Source organism: Fundulus heteroclitus, chromosome 17 (genome assembly GCF_011125445.2).
Source record: "Fundulus heteroclitus isolate FHET01 chromosome 17, MU-UCD_Fhet_4.1, whole genome shotgun sequence".
In the NCBI taxonomy this organism is placed as follows: Eukaryota; Metazoa; Chordata; class Actinopteri; order Cyprinodontiformes; family Fundulidae; genus Fundulus; species Fundulus heteroclitus.
In genome coordinates this window covers 16,018,067-16,038,243 of record NC_046377.1, presented here as the reverse complement: position 1 = coordinate 16,038,243, position 20,177 = coordinate 16,018,067, and the positions used below count along the sequence as shown (strand labels likewise).

Here is a 20,177-nt window from a genome sequence, read left to right as displayed (position 1 = left end):
GCGCTGTCGTCTTCCTAGCCTGCTAAGCTAACTCATTTCGTATGCTGCTGGAATAAGACATGGGGGCTGTGTTTCACAGCCTTTACTGATAGCAGCGGTGCATGTAATCCATTTCTCATCAGCCTGAAAGCTGAGAGTCCCTTTCGTTTTTTACGGTAAGTAGTTTGGGGGGTTGTGAAGAGGCACATTTTGGGTGAAAAGTGTCGTTTTTTTATTGTAACGCCGCTGTTTACTTGCGCAAAACTGGCGGCTAGTTTGTTAGCTTGAGTCTCTTTTGGCCAGATACCTTTTAATTGTTGACAGCATTCCGTAAAAATAATGTCAGCTGACGGGTTGTATCTCAGACTAGAGGAAGGTTTCAGCAGATGCATTTTTGCGAGTATAAATGCTAGAATAGACGTTTGCGTTAAGGCTAAACAAGACGGCTAATTTGGCTAACCCCAAGATATTTCCCAATCCGACCTGCCTGTTAAAGGGAAACAACATGAAACGCCTGCTTTTTTAACTAAAAACTGAAACCTGGTTTGATTTATTTTCATTTCAGCAAGAACTTGCGTAGCTTAGCCATGTTTTTGTGCCTTGTTTTAAACAATATCTGCCGTGTCTCGTAAGGAAGTGTCTGCAGGTGGTTAAAGGAGATCTCGGTCTGCTCGTTGCCTTTAAAATGGACACCCCGTTTAGCAGCCTGGACGAGAAACTTGGGTTCAATTCGTCTGTAAAATAACTGCAGAACATTCACACACAAAATCTACCAGAGTAAATGTGTCGTTGACCCTTTTGAAACCCAAATAACTTGTGAACACTGATTGTGAATCATGCTGAGAGAATCCCCATCGGGCAGCTGTTTACTTTTTATTATTTTACCAATAGATAATTTCCTAAAGACATGGATATGGGATGAACACAGCATGGGATTGAAACCCGTCTCTACTGATCTGACAGAGCAGGGAGTTTGTTTTGGATCATAATATAGACTAGCCATGCTAGGGCTGGACGAAATAGAAGAAAAAGCGTATCAATAAAATAGAAATCATATTGATCAATATCGATAATTATCAACAAATTGAATACATATGTTTTAAATGCTAGCCCTGACCATTTTTATATACTGAACACACAAACACTGAATTCAAACTCACTTATTCAGCCAACTTTTTACCAAAACTACAAGTTTTTAAAAACCTAAAAAAGAAAGCGTGTCCTTCTGAACTCTTTGAAGGCGGAGGAGCGTCCCTGGGTCTGCGTTGTGATTGGTTGGGAGGATGTAGTGACTGTAATATTAACCTACACGGCTGGAATGCATATAGATGGAAAACTGTTCTATATAACTTTTTATTGACCCTTTTCTCTATTATCGAATTTACGTCTATCGATCCATATGTATTGTTATTGACTTATCGTCCAGCCTTATGCTAGCTTAAGACCAGCAACAGTTCTGCAACCATTACAGATTAATTGTTACTGGTAGAGTGATGTTTTCTGTAATATTTATTTATTTATTATTTAGATTTTAATAAGTATACCGTAGCAAAAATATTGACTTAAATAATCCAGTTAAACAGAAAATGGCTGATTAATTGTTTGGGCTGTCTCGTCCGGTAGACCTCTGCAGGCTGATTCCTTACGGACGTCCTACTTATCGCTTGATAACACAAATTTACAAACTGGTGTTACCATGAGCTGTGCTGACCTCTACCTTCCACACCACAACGGGCCGTTTTTAGAGCGATCAGCAGTATTTCCAAGCAGCCAGAAATGTCCGTCTTGTAAACCATGGATAAGGGTGAGAGCTTTCTCTTAGCTGGCCAGCAGTGTGCGGAAATAGGTCGGGGAGAGACGGTGCCATTAGTGCTCTGCTCCAGATCCACAGACGCCGATGCTTCGTTAGGCTTCTCATCAAAAGGTCTTTAAACCACAGGAAGGCTAGAACAGAGAATGTGACCTCATCTCTTCAATCCAGGACAGTAGAAACTGACTATCTTGTGTCGCAAATCAAACCACTAAACGTGTTTCAACCTCTTTAGGAGACTGTAGAAACAGTGTTTCATCGCCACGTCGTTGTGCAGTTTAACTTACCTCAACCCAGCATGCTCCTTGTTGCTGCTGTATTTTTTGAAAGAGAGCCTTAACTCTGTAAGGTGCTTTGATGTGCAAATTTTCACGCAGGTGTTTTCGAGTCCCCTGTCTCGTGAATTGCGGAGCCATTTTCTCTGACGGCAGCTGTCTCTTTCAGTCACTGCGAAAAACGATTATTTCCCCCATCCGTCCGTCTGCGCGTCGTTTAAATGGCTTGGCTGTTGTTGGTGTTAACCGTTCCTGTGTTGCCTCAGCTGCTGGGCCAAGTCTGAACATGGAGTCGATGTTGAACAAGCTGAAAAGCACCGTCACCAAAGTGACAGCGGACGTGACCAGCGCTGTCATGGGCAACCCGGTGACGCGGGAATTCGAGGTGGGCCGACATATTGCGAGCGGAGGTCCTGGCCTCTGCTGGAGGATCTATAACGGCACCAAGAAGTCCACCAAACAGGTCTGTGTGGCTTTACGACCTCCTGAGCGCTCGGCCTCATTGATCCTGGAGCAGAACGATCCCCTCTCACTGTTTTCATGTCGCTCCTCAGGAAGTGGCTGTTTTTGTGTTCGATAAGAAGATGATCGACAAGTATCAGAAGTTTGAGAAGGACCAGATCATCGATTCGCTGAAGAAAGGCGTTCAGCAGCTGACCAGACTGCGTCACCCGCGCCTGCTGACCGTGCAGCATCCTCTGGAAGAGTCACGGTGATTACCACAGATAGACAAAGATGTTATCAAGGACAGACGACATGAGTCGCAGCGATTTAAAAAAAAATATACCAGAACAAATTCATTTGTCTTCTTGCATGTTTGTTGTATGTGAACAAATGCTCATCGGGACTCGTAGGATGATAAATTATGGTTGTGTATAAGAAACATTTGTTTTTTTTATTCTTTTTTGTTTAATCTGGCCTCCAGAGACTGCCTGGCGTTCTGCACAGAGCCAGTGTTTGCCAGTCTGGCCAACGTTCTGGGCCAGTGGGACAACCTGCCCAGCCCCGTGCCCAACGACATCAAAGAATACAAACTCTATGATGTGGAGACCAAATATGGCTTACTACAGGTGAGACTGCATCATTTGATCAGTTTAGCATTTGCTTTAGATGTTCGTTTGGCCTGTGAGACGCCAGGTTGTCAGTTTTATTTGTGCAACAAATCTTCAGCCCTGATGATCTACAGGCCTAATGTACGGATTTCAATGAGCAGCTTTCAGAACCCTCTCTTCTTCTCCTGTGGACCTAATAAGCTCTCACCTGCTTGCTGTTTTGTCCAAAAGCCAGTAAAACCAGATCAATGGCAAGCCTCGCCTTTTCTTCTGTTATTAATGTGATGCTGTTTGACAGGTTGGAATACCAGGTCATTTCCTCCCGAGCTATATCCTCTCAATTTAGCTTTATTTTGCTAAAATTACTTAGCTCTTCATCTTTTTGGGCCTTGAAATTGCTTTTTAATACTGTCTTACTGCTATATTTCTTTGAGGTTGGATATTAAAGCATTGTAGTGATGGCTTATGCTAAATCCAGTTCAGTTCTTTTATAAACGTATTTCACTTTTTTGCATTGACATGACACGTTGTGTATGATCTTATCCTGATTGAGCAACATGTGTGCCTAAGGTTTGCTTTGTTTGTTCTGTCCCTTCAGATCTCGGAGGGTTTGTCTTTTCTTCACAGCGGGGTTAAGATGGTTCACGGTAACTTGTGTCCAGAGAATATCATCCTCAATAAGAGCGGCGCCTGGAAGATCATGGGCTTTGACTTCAGCATCTCCTCAAGCAACCCTTCAGACGCCGAGGTAGCTTCCTTTCTGATCAGAAGCTTAGATGCGTCGTTGCCGTCAATCTCGTGTTTTGAATGATTTTTATTTGAAAGGATTTTCCTCTGGGTAAAATTATAACTGACTGGACGCTTCAGTGAGTTTCAAAAGCAGAACCTGGGTGCAAAGTTTGCACCTTGAGCCTAGTGTGAATGTTTGAGCCCTTTACTTATCAGAAATGGTAAATATTATTTAAAGTTGTTAGTTTCCTGGCACAGACCAGGTTTTTAAGCATGTTCCACCATTTTTATTAGGGTAAGTGAGGATTCAGTGTAGAAGGTAAATATTTGCCTTCTGTGTCCATTTTCGAAGCAGTTTTTGACCTGTCAGAACATTCATTTGTGTCTAAATCTCAGCTTGTGAGTTGCTATATTTAGCTCAGGGAAGAAAGTCTCCATTATTCCACCAAAAAAACTGAACCTCAGCATGGTGCTACCTCCATCGTGTTCACCAGCGAGCAAAGTGTTTCCAATTTATTGCAGGCTTGAGCCTTAGTCATCTTTTGGGTTGTTTCTTCACGTCCTAAAAAATTCCACATCTCCAGAGGTTGACAGTTTGGGTCAAACGGCTGATACTTAGACGCCGTTGGGTGACCCAACAGAATAATATCCCCAAAGACAACGAGCTATGGGAATAGAGCTGTGCTTTACTTTAAGTGCAATTAGAGGGAGAAGGGGTATGAAATATAAGTTTTACTTCTTCATACCCCTTTTCAGACAACTTGCATTAATCAATAATCAATGTCAGATATCAGGGTAAATATACTGACAAGTTTATTTAGAGGAAAATTTTGAAATTGATTTATTTTTTATTATTGAATTTCTGAAATTGGTTTATTTCAGATATAGATTTATTATTATTATTATTATTATTATTATTATTATTATTATTATTATTATTATTATTAGTTAAATTTGTTAATTGTCTGAAATAAAATTCCATTCATTCATTCATGCAAACCATATGTTCCAGGAAACTGATGGTATAGGTCACAGGTGTCAAACTCAATGCCCGCGGGCCAAATCTGGCCCTTTAAGGTAAATTATCCGGCCCTCGAGAGCCAAAAAAAAGGCATATATCCTTTTATAGTGTATAAAGTGGCTAAAACTGTGCCTCCTGTAAGTGTAACTCACCCCAATATCAACTTTTTTGCAGATAAACTGTATAAACTGGGCCTAAGAGTGCTACTTTTATGTTACTGTGCATTTTTTATACTACTGTGTGAACTGGAATGAAACTTTAACATGAAAAGTATCGTCTCTACACATGCAAACGGCCCTTTTAATGACTTCATGATGCCAAAGTGGCCCCATATAGAAATTAGTTTGACACCCCTGGTATAGATAATTCTGCTTGTAAGCTGCTTGGAGCTACATAACCTTTTTATCGACCTCCTCGTTGACATTTCCGTCCGCGTTTTCTCTTGCCTTCAGCTAAAGTACACGTGCAGAGAGTGGGAGCCCAACCTTCCACCTCTCTGCCTCCCCAACCCGGAGTACCTGGCCCCCGAGTACATCCTGTCGGTCAGCTGCGACGCAGCCTCCGACATGTACTCCCTCGGCGTTGTAATGCACGCCGTCTTCAACGAAGGCAAACCCGTCATCCAAGTCAACAAGCACGATATTTTTAAGAGTTTCAGCAGGCAGCTGGACCGGGTGAGTGCAGGTCTACATATGAAAGTGTGTTTTATTAAAAGTAGGCTGTTATTTTTATTCAGTGCCTTTTCTTATTTAATTTTTCTCTGTTAAACGTGCAGCTGAGCAGCATGAATTCAGCACTGCTGAGTAAGCTCCCAGAAGAGGTGCGGGAGCACGTCAAGATGTTACTCAGCGTCTCCCCGACCGTTCGACCCGACGCGGACCAGATGACCAAGGTTTGCTCTTTTAGTCCGCCGGTGAAGCTGCAAGACAAATTGACAGCTGATAAAGTTCTTGTCTGACAGCTTTAATCTTTGTGTCCGACGTAGATTCCATTTTTCGACGACGTCGGGGCGGTAACGCTGCAGTACTTTGACACCCTCTTCCAGAGGGACAACCTGCAGAAATCTCAGTTCTACAAAGGTTTACCAAAAGTGCTGCCAAAGCTACCAAAGGTCCGTTTCTTTTAAAGGCATTTTTTTTTATGGGAAATGGGCTTTAAAATCAGCCAGTTACAGTATTATGACAATTCAAAGTGTCTTCCCTCCCTCCCTCCCACAGAGGGTTGTGGTGTACCGCATATTGCCAGCGTTGACCTCGGAGTTCGTCAACCCGGACATGGTTCCGTTTGTGCTGCCCAACGTGCTGCTTATCGCTGAGGAGTGCACCAAGGAGGAGTACGTTCGCCTCATCCTGCCCGACCTCACGCCTGTGTTCAAACAGCAGGAGCCTCTCCAGGTAGAACGGCCAGGCCTGCGTGCTGCATGTATTTGAGCACCCCGACTCTTTAAAACATCTGCAGTGTTTTTCGGACTATAAGGCGCACTTAAAATCCTTAAATTTTTCTCAAAAATTGTTTGTTTGCCTTATATATGATTACCGTTGTGCTTAGTGATGGAGTTTATGTGGTACAATGCACTTTAAAATCTGTTAAGATTTGTAAGTGTGACTTTGGGTAGCAACAAGCTCAATGGATATTTGGAGCATTACACTGTGTCACTACCTGATTGGATAGTCAGGCTGTCTACAAGACTGCCTGACTGTAATGTCCAAACAATAAACCTAGTAAATTAATTCAATATAAAAGTTACATTTATTTTGGCCTTATGCTAGGAACAGGGCAGTGTAGTCCAACTACTCTGTCCTCCCGACAAACACAGATAGAGAGCTGTGTCCGTGAAGGAGCGGAGTGATATTACACACTAAGGAAGAATATTGAATGCGCCTTATAATTCGGTACGCCTTATGGTCCGAAAAATACGGTAAACCGGCTTCCTACACAGTCTTGACTCCATATTTTATTCCCTACAGTCAGAAATACCCGTCTATTCACGGACTACTTCTTTAAAAGCATTAGCACTGTAGAAATATCTGCCAACTAATCATTTGGAAGTTTTTTTTTTTTGTCTTTATATCAAGAATGTGAGCTCTGGGAGTCTTTAGTTTAGAAAAATATGGAGGTTTGTCATAGAAATGTGTTGGAATCCTGTAAAATGCGTAATGTTTTGCCATATTTGTCTGAAAAAGCTGGATGGATGAAATGCATGTTTAAAACTGTAAACTTAATGTGACTAAAGAGCATGTTGCTTTGGGTTTTCTGCATCCGTCTCAAGTCTTTTCTCTGTATTTTTCTTTCCATGCCTCTTCAGGCTAGTAATATGGTGAGTGGTCTTTCTGTGGTGAACATGCTTCCATCACACCAGCTAGAGGCTTGACATGTTGTTTTTAGCACTAACATCTGCACTAGACTCCCTGAAGTCATATTGTCTGATCACATCCAACGACCCCCATGCTGTTCTGTTAGAGGCAGGCTGCTGTTCTGTGGATTTTTCCACTCTTGGCTTCCTGACTGAGTGTTTGTGCTGTTCAGATCCTGCTAATATTCCTGCAAAAGATGGACCTGCTTCTGACTAAGACGCCGCCGGATGACATCAAGAACAGCGTGCTTCCCATGGTGTACCGGGCTGTGGAGGCTTCCTCAGTACAGATCCAGGTACAGATGGGAAAACTTTTGCCAAGCTTAGATTTACAGGTGGATCCTAATAAGAAAATCGTCAATAATTGTATTTATTTCAGTAGTTCAATTAATAAAGGTGAAATGCACATACAATATAATTTTATTAGACATGATTTTTATTAAAAAGTTTTAATCAAGTTCCCCTAGCCTGCATGTTTTAGGTGGCTTCTTGCTGCCACACCCCTAACTTGTATGAATGGGGATTTTAAGAGGCTTCTGCAGCCCCTCATGGCTGCTGAAGGGTTCATGCAGTCGTTTGAATCAGGGACATATCTAAAACACGCAGGGCAGGGTTGGGAACCACAGGTCAGGCCATAACATTACATTTCTGCTTTAGAAAATCACTTATTGTATTGTATTCAATATTTTAATATTCTTTTAAAAAATTATTAGGGGGTTTCTTTAGCTCTAACCCCTAATAAAAAATGAGCAGACATAAACACTTAAGGCTATATACCAAATGTGTCAAACTCAAGGCCCGCGGGCTGAATCCGGCCCGCCAAGGTAATTTATCCGGCCTTTAAGAGCCAAAAAAGGCATATCATGTCATAAAGTAGATGAGTATATCCTTTTAAAGTGTATAAAGTGGCTAAAACTGTGTCTCCTGTAGCTAATGTGGATTTTTTTTAAACTATGTAGTAACAGCATCCCGCCACTAGATGTCAGTTTTCCCCACAATACATTAAAACAACCCAGAAATGTCCAAAAGGGAAAAAAAGTGATGCAGAATAACAAGACTTGAATGTGTAACTCACCCCAATATCAACTTTATTTTTGCAGATAAACTGTTTAAACTGAGCCTACGGGTGCTAATTTTATAATACTGTGAATTCTTTAACATTTTTATGTGAACTGGAATGAAATTATAAAATCAAAAGTGTAATCTATACACGCACAAGGGAAGAATGTCTTCATGACCCAATATAGATAAGAGTATGTCACCCCTGCTATATAGATATAATATTTTTTTTTAATTTGAAACCAAAAATAAAAAAAACTACTTTTCATGATCTTCTGATTATTAAGCTACCAGATGCTGTTTTTTTTTTTGCTTTAGACGTCATCACTTTGAATTGCTTGGAATTTTCTTAGACCAGTTGCCAATTTTTTAAAGCATTTCTGTTTGTATTTTAAGCACCCTGTAGAGAAGTCTTGGAACCTTTCTGTACATTTCGGGGAATCAGTCTATCTCCAGAGAACAGGGAGTGTGGCTGTGGTGCTTGCCGTCATAAAACTGTCATATTCTCTAACATCCCATGCTTGGCTGAGCAGGAGCTGTGCTTGAACATCATCCCAACGTTTGCCAACCTGATCGACTACCCGTCCATGAAGAATTCGCTCATCCCGCGCATCAAATCCGCCTGCCTGCAGACGTCCTCTCTCGCTGTGAGTCCTTTCATCTTCATCAGCCACTCGCCGCTAGTTTCTTCCGTCTCAGTCCTGGTTTGTGTTTTTAAAGCTTGCTCATCTACCTGTCGTGTTCCTCTGGCGTAGGTGCGAGTTAACTCTCTGGTGTGTATGGGAAAGATTTTGGAGTATCTAGATAAGTGGTATGTCATCGACGAGATCCTTCCCTTCCTGCAACAGATCCCCTCTAGAGAACCGGCTGTACTGATGGGCATTTTGGGTAAACGAACAAGAGCAACACTCATGACCGGTCTTATGCTTCCAAGCCTAAAAAACATCAAGGATTTGTTATATCAATTGTTTCCCCTTTTTTATTTTAGGAATTTATAAATGCACCTTTGCCCACAAGAAGCTTGGCATCCCCAAAGAGCATCTCGCCACAAAGAGTTTGCCCCACCTCGTCTCTCTTAGTATAGACAATAACCTCAATCTAAATCAGGTACACTGCTTCCAGACACATGCACGTGTTTCGTAAAACGTGTATTTTATTTGTCTAACCTCAGGTTTATGTGGTCTTTCTCGTAGTTTAACTCTTTTATGATGGTAATCCGTGATATGATGAACCGCATGGAGGCTGAACACAAGACCAAATTGGAGCAGCTGCACATCATGCAGGAGCAGCAGAGGTTAATCACGCTTTATTTAGGATTTTTGCAGCTATAATGGGAATATTTATTGCTGATAATGTTAAATGTTTTTGCTTTCCTATTCTACAACAGGAGTCTAAACATCACAAATCCAGTTAGCTCAACAGAAGAGATTAAAAACACTCCCAGCTCTGGAAACCAGGTATTAAAATGATTAACTGTGACGTTTAAACCACTGAACCATCAATAAGATTCTGTATGCAAACGTGTGAGCTGCTTGTCTCTTTATTGTCAGATCGACGACATATTTGGCAGCACGAGTGTTAAGGGGAAGGAAAATGGATCTGCTGCTACACCTTCACAGCCTAATCGGGTATACACACGACTTCAGCTTTCAATTTTTCTCCTTACAGGGAAAAGTGCGTAAGCATAGAGAACGTGAAGGAAATTTAACTTTTATCAAAGTACCAGAATCTCTCCCTTAAAGACTATACTCTGATTACGTGTATTCAGTGGGATAAAAAACAAACAGAAAAGTCAGTTATCGGCTCCCCTGCTTCATTCGATGCCTTTCTGCCGATTGGACATTTCACCAGTAAGTAAGTAAAATTTTCTTAAAATTTGTATATTTGTCCTTGATTTGAGCAGCTAAATAAGACTATTTGCCAATGGAATGGGAATTTCTACCCCCTAAAATAAGATAATTAGACATCCTGCACTTGAAATAAGATGATGGAGATGAATTGTTCTTATTTTAGGTGCAGAAATCTTATTGCATTGGCAAATAGTCTGATTTACCAGCTCAAATCAATGAAAAATACACTAATTTCAAGAGGATTTTACCTACTTTTAGTTCCCTTTTTTGCAGTGTGTAATGCCACAACATCTGATGTGTATTCGGTTTGGTCAAGTTACTACAATCAAAGGTTGGTGGGGAGATTTTGAAAAGGCAAAAGTCAGAATATTTGGGTTAATCATGACTGGTATAGTCAGTGAGAATCACCATATTGTTCTGATCCAATGCAGCCCTACCTTTATAGGAAATGTTTGGCTGGTTAAAAACAACCAGTTAACATGGTTGTTGTGAGATTGCTGCAGTAAAAGATGAATAACTTTGAACAACGGTTGACAGCACATGTGGAGCGAGCCGTTTGTGATCCGGTTACTTTCTGGTCTTTTTTTTTTTTTTTTTTTTTTTTTTTTTTTAGTTTATTTGTCAGGGACAATGCAGCGCACATTATTACATTTATAATTGTGATAGGCAGAGCCATAACAAAATGTGTAGATATGTTGCATGAAAGGTTTCTAGCCTATAGGCTAATTTGCAGCCCCAGTCCCCAGTCAGGCCTTTATAAGATACATTTTCCTAAAACGTAGCTCACATTGCACAATCATATATAAAATACATTATAAAAGACAACCATTAACATTTTACACAATCCTAACAACATTACACAAAACAACACCTCACATCCAACATAATCATAATGACTCAATGTTCACATATTTGATTTTCTTTCAGCCAATGTTTCACCTTTCTATTAAATGTGTTCAGGTCAGTTTCTATTTTTATTTCCGTTGGTAAATCATTCCGTTTCTTGCGCTCTTGCTGCTTTCCCAGGTGTCTCTGACTCTGGAGGAGAAACAAAGGCTGGCCAAGGAGCAGGAGCAGGCCGCTAAACTGAGGAGCCAGCAGCCGTTGGCTCCTCAGACCATCAAACCAGCCGCCTCCAGCAGCTCACAGGTGACGCCAGAAACATTTTCCTTAACAAAAAAAACCCAAAAATAAGCGAAAAGCCTTGGGATTTGAATTCTCCTCTCTCTTTATCGCAGACTAAAGATCTGACCAGCAGCCTGCTCAACAGCATGACGTCTCTCAACAGCCTGTCCTTGGCGGGCCCGGTGCGACCTCCCCCAGTGCAAGGCACCACCATGTCCGGCTTCCCCTCCTCCGCTCCGATGGTGGGTCCGGTCTCTAACGGGTTCAACCCGGGCATGGGCTTCCAAACGGGAGGCATCGGGATGGGCATGCGGCCCTCGGGCCCCGGCCTCTACGGAGGAATGGCCTCCACCACCAGCACCCCGAACTTCGGGGCCCTTACGCAGAATCAGGGACCATCTGGACTGACGAACAGACCACCCAACATGTCTGCCTTGGACAACCTGTTTACACCCAACAAGCCCAAAGTCCCTCTCAATCAAATAGGCCCCCAGGCGGCGGCGGCGGCGGCGGGAGGCGGCAGCCCCTGGGTGAGTCAGTTCGGTCCAGGTCAGAACGCTCAGACCCCGATGCAGGGCGGGGCCGTCGGGATGGGGGGCGTGCCCAGCGGCTTCGGCATGCAGGCCAACCCTTCTTCAGCCCGCAGAACTTTTCCCAACCAGCCGCTGCCCCGAGCGGCGTGAAACAGAGCGCGTCTGTGAACAATGACCTGCAGGACTTATTTGGCTGAAAACGACGAGGTATATTCTTTCACAGACTGCGGGGAGAAGAGCTTTGAATTATCACCGAGCAGGACGCTGAATGATTGTGGAGCACTTAAAAGAGGTGTTTTTTGTATTTTTAATCTGGTCTAATTTTACGTGTCGTGCTCCCGTTCTGCTGGAGGATTAAACCCGTACCGACAGTTTGGTGTTGGTACTAGTTACTTCTTCGCTTCGGTCTGTCAATGCTGGGGGGGGGGGGGTTTCCTACTGTTTTTTCTACTTTCCCAGGCAAATATATTGGGTCAAGATGAATTTAAATTTGGCTCATTCCAGACTGTCCGAATGGAAGGAGAATATTTTACTTGAAGAACAAGATTTTTTTTCTTTTTCATTTTCATAGAAAACACAGTATGCTCACTTTACATCTGTTCACGGTCAAGCTTCTGTGCTTTCAGAGAGTATTTTAGGATTTTTGGAGCTTGTTTTAAAAGGGATCAAGGTGTTTGGCTGAGGAACAAGGGGTCTGAGTTCAGGTAGGCTCGGCTGGACCCAGAAAAGAATCGAGTGATCTGCGTCCAGCGTGTCCCGTAATAGCGGTTTCAGATGCAAACTTTCCTCACTTCGCCCACATGTGATGGTGTGTGTGTTTCTTTGAAGATCAACTTGGACAATCCTGGGCTCCATACTTTTGTAACATGACCAAAACTATTTCCGTTTCTTTTCCTGACCACCATTTGCTGCCATTTCATCAGCTTTGCAGGCAAATCTCCTAGTTTCTGTTATTGCAGAGCGATTTCTCCTCTCTGGGTCGGCTCGCTGTGGAGTGGCTGTTACTGCCGTGTCCTAAGAAATCCCAGCGCGAAAGACGCACTGCTTTTGTTCTCGTGCCTTACCAGGGTACACGTCTTAGGCTTAGCAGCGCTCGGTTGTTACACAGGTAGGCATGGGCTGGGAGGGAATACTCATGCTATTATTAACGCAAAAAAATTATAAAGGGTGTAATCGCTTTTAGTTAAAACAGGAAAATCAACGACGGTTCTTACTGCTGCTAAAATGAGACCATATAATTTTGACTGTATGGTTAATTAGTTGTGTTGTCTGTGTGTGTGAAACAGCAGTTGTTGAGCGTTTTTATTAGAGTTGACATTTTAGGCTTTAGCGATTCAAAGGGTTAGCGTTACTCAAGCAACAATCTCACTGGGTATTCCAGAGAATGTAAACCCCTTCCAGTTTAATCTGAGCGTTCACAAAAAGCTGCCAACATTTCCAAATCCAAACATCTGATGGGATAAAACGGAGGAACTTTCCTGTACTTGTTCAGCCTTCTTGTTATCTGCTCTAAGTCTTGCTCTCTCTAGCTCTCATGGCCTGTACCAACCCCAAACATGCCGTTGGAAACACGTTTTCCTTTTAAATAGTTCCTTGCATCTCTGGATTTCCTGTGAAATTAGTTTTAACATCTCACTGATACTGTCTTCTTTACCAAGTATCAACTTCTACACTGATGGTTGTCATCACTGTAACCAGGATGCATTGAGATGAATTTACGATCACAGATCAGGGATAGCTAGCAGCTGATCTCTAATGTGGATTTCTGTAACATTTATTAAGTTGCAGTGGTAGCCAGCCTTCGTCAGATGCTCAACAGACGTGCCACTTTTAAAGCTGTAGTTTTAAAACAGTTTTAGCCTTAATAACAAGGCTGGACGGCGCTCCTTTAGTTTCCAAACTATGGCTTTCTTTCTTTGTTTGTTGCAGCCAGAAATATTTCCAAACAGCCAAATTTGTCTCAAGTGAAGGAGTCTGCTTTCAGCCAGCTGACTGCTAGTGTTCAGCAACAAGTCAGGGAAGTGTTGCTCACTCTATACAAAATAATAAAAATAAAAAATCTCTGCTTGCCTCGTCACTTTCTCCAGCATTGCTAGGGGGAGATTATAATAGGAAAGTTTAGCGATTATTGAACCGGTTCCTTTTTAATATCTTGGCGTACGTTGCTAGTGCTAGCCGACTCATGCCTACACAAAGGTATTTATATTGTCACAGTGCGTATGACTTGCTTAGCTACATTTCACTGACCACATCAATTAACAAAATAATAATTTATCAATAAATATTTACTTTTTCTATTGACCAATCATATCTTATTTTTACATGATCTCTGCTCATAAACTGTGGATCAGAATCTAAGGCTATATATTCCTATTCTGGCACTTTTCAGCATCTGCTGATCTTGTGCGTTAATAAAAAAGTGTAATTATCTAGTAATTTGGAACTGGACAGCTCCATGAGGTCCTTGGCATCCTTTTTTTGTTTTTTTGTTTTACGATTTTGGGAATGAGGCCTTAGATGAGTCGAGTGCAATAATCCTTTTCGGTTCTTGAGGGTGCAAATTGTTTGTCGGAACCAGCTCTCGTTTGTGTCTGTACCTTTCTCTGCCGACCTGCAGCAACTTCACTGTTCTGTCAGATTTGATCAACGACTGGATATATTCACTCTGAATTAAACATTTTGGGTATTTTTAGCTGCACCTTGCTCACGCTGATTTTGCTGATGATTGTCGTTTTATTTAATGTGTTTCAAAAAATAAACCTCGCTCTCCGGGTTCTGTTCATTTCTGCGTTGTTAACCGTCTCTTTCCACCTGAGGCAGTTTTGGCTAAGTTGATGTGGTGGTTGTTTATTTCACATGTTGTAGCAGAACCCCAAAGCGAACAGAAACCAGGTCTTTGATTGGATCGTTTGTAAACTACTGCTGTCCTATATGTGAAGTGTGAGCTTTGTTTTGTGTCCAGGTGCTGGTGGTTCCATGAAGATCTGTACATATATAAAAGCATACAATCTAATATTCTCAAACGACAGGCACTGTGTGTTTTTTATTCATTGTGATCACCTTAATTAGAAGGGAAACGCTATCAAGTAGTGTTTATTAAAATAAATAGAAACAGAAAACAAAAGACAAGAAATTTGAAGTCACTTTGCATTAGTTATATACAGTATTTTGGCAGAAAGTAAACCGTAAAGTTGCCACTAAAATGGGCATGTCAGTTTCTTTGATAAAAGTCCTGTAAACGCTACAATCAAAACAAACATGGCCGCTTGTGAAGTGTCCTCCCAACATGCCGTCCTTATCACTGGCCCAGTCGTCTCACCGACCTGGTGGTGTTTGTGGACAAGTTCCTCTGAGTCATGGCTGCAAGAAGATGTTCATATAAAAACTCCACATTGTCATCTGCATAACTAGTGAGCAAGAAAGCTTCCACAGCCAGAAATACAGAGTCTGCTAACTTGATTCCTCTGCTCACCTGAGAAGCTGAGCTCATAGCTGAACCTGGAGGTCGTAAACCTAATGGTGGCTGACGGGTTCTGCTGGTACTGCAGTTCAATGTCGGGACTGGAAACGCTGCACTGACCAGAACCCTACAACAACACAGACATGGAGGTTGCAGTTTAGACTGAATGTAGAGATTTAGCCTTATCCTCGCTGTTTGTGTCTTAACGGCACTGTTCCCACATCAATGAAAAGAAATGCTAAAGTCTTACTTTGGAGTAATCTTTCCATACTCCATCGATATCTTGGAACTGCCAACGGACATTGGTGCCTAAACTGAAAAAGACGATAGAAATAGATTGCAGACCATGCAAACCCAAGACCCTATTACCATCATTGAGTTAAGAGCTTTAGTAGTTAAATTAGTTCCAAGGATGTAAGGTGTAAACTTTTCCAATTAAAAGACAAGCCTGACAGATATATTGCTTGTTCTTACCTGCTGCTTGTCTGAGTCCCGTAGTCCGGACTCCTTCTCACGCTTCTTTTTGTCCCAATATTTTTATTAACTTGACACATGCCTATAAGGAATAGTAGTTTAAAGAGGTCTCTTGATTTAAATAATGGGCTATTGAGCAAGATGTGTGTGCATTACTTGCAAAATCCAGCGAGTATGAGAAATTGCGGATCCTGAATTGGACCTGGCCCTGTGGGTTCTGCTGGTATTGCTTCTCGATGGCAGTGCTGTCGAGTGAACATATCTGCAAACATGCAAACAATTATGAATCAATCTGTCCCTTGACTGCAGCAATACAAATATTGAATAGGAGTTCACATTGTTAACCTTTTCCCATTTTGTGATGTTACAACCTCAAACTTCAATGTATTTTATTTAGATTTTATATGTAAAGGAAAATTTAGTCCATCCTCTGCTAATGAAAAGAGTATGGCACAACTGCTAAACTCAAAAGGCCACAGATGAAAAGCATTGAGCTGGGAAGCTGCCTACAGGTCAGTGGTGACTCTGGAGGAGATGCAGAGATCCACAAGCTCAGCTGGGAGAATTTGTGGAGCATCCCAAAAAACCTGGTAGTTTAAAACGGCAAATATGTGGTTCCCTGGTCACATGTGACCCAAATTTAGATACTGAATCCACATGCAAAATGTCATGTTTGAAAGAAAAATATCACTGTTAATTACTCTGAACCCATTGCTCCCAGAATAAAACATGGTGGTAGCAGCATCAATTTATAAATTCAAGCTTTGTTGTTCACAGAAGGTCTCATATCAGTCTAACTAAAATTAAGTTGTGCTAGAAGGAGGAATAGACATTTTTCAGCAGAAGGTGTTTCTGCAAAGTACCGCCTCTGGGAGGCAGAATACAATCACAGGCCTCACATTTATTTTTATAAAGTCTCAACAAAACGGGTTTCACAACAAACCGTTTTCTTAGTTTCAACACCAGATGCCACTGTTGAGTCTTGCTGAATATTGGCAAGAAACAAATATAACATTCACAAGTTAATTATGAATGCATAAAATCCCAGTTTTGAAACTTCACTGTGACGTTTCGTGGCTTTCTCAGAGAATAAAGTTGGTATATCAGAAGCTGTGCTTACATGTGCTTGGTATTCTGTCCATTGCCCTTCATCTCCCATGAATTCCCACTTAAAGCTGTAAGTGGTTGGTGAAGTCAGAGGCGTGGATGTGGAAGTGGAGGTAAAGCTGCAGGAACATAAAGTTTTTTTTTTTTTTTTTTTTTTGCCCTGAATGAGGCGGACTTAGTTTAGAGGACCATCACTGGGAAGGTAGAAGGAAAAGTCTTACCCAACGTTGCTTAAAGGGAATTTTGGTCGCCTACGAACATTCCTGCGCAAGCCTGTGGTGAGGTTGCTTTGAGTCATGGCTGCAAATTCAAACACCTTCAGTTACATCTAACTACACATATGCACCACGTTTCCTTGGTGGTACTCATCAGTACCACTTACTGGAAAAGTCCAGGGAGTATTGAGTCGAGCCAACGCTGAATTGAAGGACTCCCTGAGGGTTCTGAGTGAAATGAGTCTCGATGTCTTTGCTGCTGATTGACGATGACGACATGCTGGAGCTCTGAGGATGAGAGATTTTCAGTAGATTAGACACACAAATGGGGAAAAAAATCTAAGCTTTGAGAAAATTTGTTCAGTAAGCAAAAAAAGGTCAGTTAATAAATGTTGGAGACGGAATAATTGTCACTCCCGCTGTTAATACTTTGTACAACCCGCCTTTTGCCCACAGGAGTACACTTATTCTCCTTTTACATTATTTAAGATCATTATCCTGCTGGAAAAAAGCCAAAGATGATTTTTTCCCCAGTCTTCTGTTAAGAGTCCATATTCTTATTTACATTTTCTTCTATTTCAACAATTTATTGCACTCTATCAAGGTTCCCAGAGCTTTTGGATCACTTTCCGACCCACAGCATCATGGAGCCTCCACTGTACTTATGCATGGGGTGTTTTTTTCTTTCTTTCATGTGTTTATTCTTATTTCCTGCTATGCCGGGATTAATATGGACTGCTTTCTGGGCTTAAGGTTTAGCTTCCACTAGCCCAGATAAAAAAAAAGAAAAGCAAAATAAAAATAGCAACAAATATTTCTGTTCTGTTTACGTTAATTGTTTGGTGTACCAATCATTGTTAATGTAGGGTTTTTATCAAAGAAAAAAGTTTCTTGGGATGTTTTTCCCTTCCAAATAAATGTACTCAAATGAAAGGTTGGATTTTTCTGAATATTTCATTGAGAAACTATTTTGGCTAGGGGGGAAAAACAGATTAAGTTTATGCTTTTTTAAACATATTTATCAGGGTTGGTTATGAATATGGCTATTACTAAAGACCAGTACAGGCTCCACAAGAAAATACTTTTTTCTCTTTTCCTCAAGGAAAAATGAGAAATTTTCTGGCAAGTACACTTCAAAGTCCACAAGAACTGGAGAGCAGAACTCCTGGGAAATTTGATAGGTCACCCCTGCTGCCGTATTTTTATAAAATGACTGTCAGAAACCACGCAAGAAAAAAGGGTTCTTTCCAGAACCAAGCTGTTAGAACAGAATTATATGCTTTTGTTCCTGCAGCCTAAAAAATGTGTCTATTCTCGTAGCATATGCATGGGCCTTAAAGCTTTCAGATGTTCCTCACCTGTGATCCATATTCACGCCACAGGCTATCGTCTCTGAAGTACCAGCCGATGTTCTCTGTCTGGCCCTGAGGGACCAGGCTCAGTCTCTGCACCCTCAGCGCTGAGTTATCAGTCTTCAGCTGATCAAAGTCTATGAAAACCTTCCTGCAGATTGAGAAACAATAACAATGCACTTCGGCTAATTTCCTACATATCCTATAAATAAATAAACTACTTTACATGCAGTATTAAATTACAAACCCTAGGCTCGTGTTGATGGTGATTCCCTTTGCTCCAGGATGGCAGTAGTGAGTCTCAATCACATGATCGTTGTCAATTTTCAGCCACTGACTTCCTGTCAACAGCTGCCACTCATAAGGAGTTTCACCCACTGAGAAAAACATGGATTTTGACCTTATTGTGTGTTGCTGTAACCTCTCTGAACAGGTCTATTGGAAAAGAGGTGAAATCGTTCTGCTTTATGGAACTTTTAGAAGAGATTTTCCCGTATAACACTGAACTACACTGAAAAGCCAAATGCCAACTTCCCACAGATCAGACTATTTCAGGCTCACAGTAATCTGAGACGAGTAAAATACAACAAAATAAAACAAGATTAGAAAAGTTTAAGCACAAAAATGACATGCTGTGACTTTTCAAATAATTATAAAACATGAAATGACTCACTTACTTGTGCTAAGACCTCTCAGCTACGCTGTTATTGAACAGAAAGCAGCTGTTTCACTTTCATTTCTCTTGCCCCCTCAACAGAAACCAGAGAAGCAGTGGGAGGGACTATAAGGCTCTTTGGGTGGTTTCTGTTGTGCTGTTTGCACTCAACACACAACCTCTCTGCGGCAAAGATTACTAGGATTTATATCAATTAAAATGTATTAACTTGAAAAGTCTACAGTCATATTCAATATATATTAGAATATGCGTTCTGGTGAGACTTGTCAGATTAAAAGTAAAGCATACGTGTGTGTATAACTAATTCTTTTATGTGTTTCATTTTCCTTGTGTTTCATTCAGTGATGGAGTAACTGAAATAAATTAACGTTCCAATAATCATTTATTGAATACAACTGAATGTACAATAATATCAGTGCTTGTATTAGTAGCAGGCAGCCAGCCCAATGCTCAAATAAAGCAATGAAAATACTCCCTTTTGTGTGCTTTCACAAACAGAATAAAGGTTTTGTAAATCCCTAACTATTCATAAAATAACTTCTCAAATACAGCCCATAACTACAAAATAGGAAAATAATAGAAAAGTTATATGACCCCTTAATTTACTTTGGAAGCTTCAAATCATACTGATCACAGTGCTTTGCAAAAGTGTTCACCCTCTTGACTTTTTTTTAACTATTTAGTTACATTAATCTGTAATTTAAATGTTTTTTGCCTTATTTTTTGTTATGGTTGTGCACCAAAAAAAAAAGTCTAATTTGTTAAAATGAAATGAAAAAAAAACAGAAATTTCAAAATATCTTTTTTAATTCTAATTGAAATGTGCATATGTATCTTTCTCCTTTGTTATGAAGCCCTTGAAAAATTCTGGTGAAATACAATTACCTTTAAAAGTCACATAATGACTGAAACCTGTGAGCAATCTCTTTCACTACAGACACACTTTTTCTGAAAGGCCCCAGAAGCTGCTGCCCCACTAAATGAGAGGCATCCCACCATGAAGGCCAAGGAGCTCTCCAAACAAGCCAGGGACAAAATGTGGAGAAGTACAAGTCAGGGTAGGGTTAAATGATATCCCAATCTTTGATGTCATCCCAGATCACCATC

The 20,177-nt window shown here is 41.1% G+C and overlaps 2 protein-coding genes across 4 annotated transcripts; one reads left to right on the top strand and one right to left on the bottom strand.

Annotated features, from left to right (window-relative positions):
• The first annotated feature begins 6 nt into the window (after nucleotides 1-6).
• scyl2 (SCY1 like pseudokinase 2) lies at nucleotides 7-14,809 on the top strand. 2 transcript variants are annotated; one of them, XM_021320106.2, is made up of 19 exons: nucleotides 7-155; nucleotides 2,331-2,527; nucleotides 2,619-2,776; nucleotides 2,990-3,134; nucleotides 3,715-3,864; nucleotides 5,319-5,540; nucleotides 5,642-5,758; nucleotides 5,852-5,977; nucleotides 6,084-6,260; nucleotides 7,172-7,183; nucleotides 7,393-7,515; nucleotides 8,812-8,925; nucleotides 9,034-9,166; nucleotides 9,267-9,385; nucleotides 9,472-9,572; nucleotides 9,666-9,735; nucleotides 9,829-9,906; nucleotides 11,155-11,277; nucleotides 11,367-14,809. In XM_021320106.2, the coding sequence occupies exons 2-19, from the start codon at nucleotides 2,351-2,353 to the stop codon at nucleotides 11,934-11,936; spliced, it is 2,715 nt and encodes a 904-aa protein (XP_021175781.2). In that variant the 5' UTR covers nucleotides 7-155; nucleotides 2,331-2,350; the 3' UTR covers nucleotides 11,937-14,809. The 2 variants fall into 2 exon arrangements, with proteins under 2 accessions (XP_021175781.2, XP_012725173.2); XM_012869719.3 differs by lacking the exon at nucleotides 7,172-7,183.
• Nucleotides 14,810-14,863: 54 nt separating this feature from the next.
• Nucleotides 14,864-19,177, bottom strand: si:ch211-244b2.3 (WWE domain-containing protein). 2 transcript variants are annotated; one of them, XM_012869722.3, is made up of 11 exons: nucleotides 19,072-19,177; nucleotides 18,642-18,771; nucleotides 18,401-18,545; nucleotides 17,210-17,330; nucleotides 17,049-17,127; nucleotides 16,841-16,946; nucleotides 15,877-15,982; nucleotides 15,721-15,802; nucleotides 15,497-15,560; nucleotides 15,259-15,373; nucleotides 14,864-15,146 (listed from the first exon to the last, which is right to left on the bottom strand). In XM_012869722.3, coding segments are annotated over exons 1-11 (1,011 nt in total). In that variant the 5' UTR covers nucleotides 19,073-19,177; the 3' UTR covers nucleotides 14,864-15,084. The 2 variants fall into 2 exon arrangements, with proteins under 2 accessions (XP_012725176.2, XP_021175782.2); XM_021320107.2 differs by having other exon boundaries at nucleotides 19,068-19,171.
• Nucleotides 19,178-20,177: the final 1,000 nt, after the last annotated feature.

Coding starts and splice junctions, on each gene's coding strand:
- scyl2 (XM_021320106.2), top strand. CDS start 2,351: ATGGAGTCGATGTTGAACAAGCTGAAAAGCACCGTCACCAAAGTGACA. Junction 5,541..5,641: donor TCAGCAGGCAGCTGGACCGG/GTGAGTGCAGGT, acceptor TTAAACGTGCAG/CTGAGCAGCATGAATTCAGC. Junction 9,907..11,154: donor CACCTTCACAGCCTAATCGG/GTATACACACGA, acceptor CTGCTTTCCCAG/GTGTCTCTGACTCTGGAGGA.
- si:ch211-244b2.3 (XM_012869722.3), bottom strand. Junction 15,983..16,840: donor GGACAGAATACCAAGCACAT/GTAAGCACAGCT, acceptor GCATGTTTGCAG/ATATGTTCACTCGACAGCAC. Junction 15,147..15,258: donor CTATGAGCTCAGCTTCTCAG/GTGAGCAGAGGA, acceptor ATCTTCTTGCAG/CCATGACTCAGAGGAACTTG.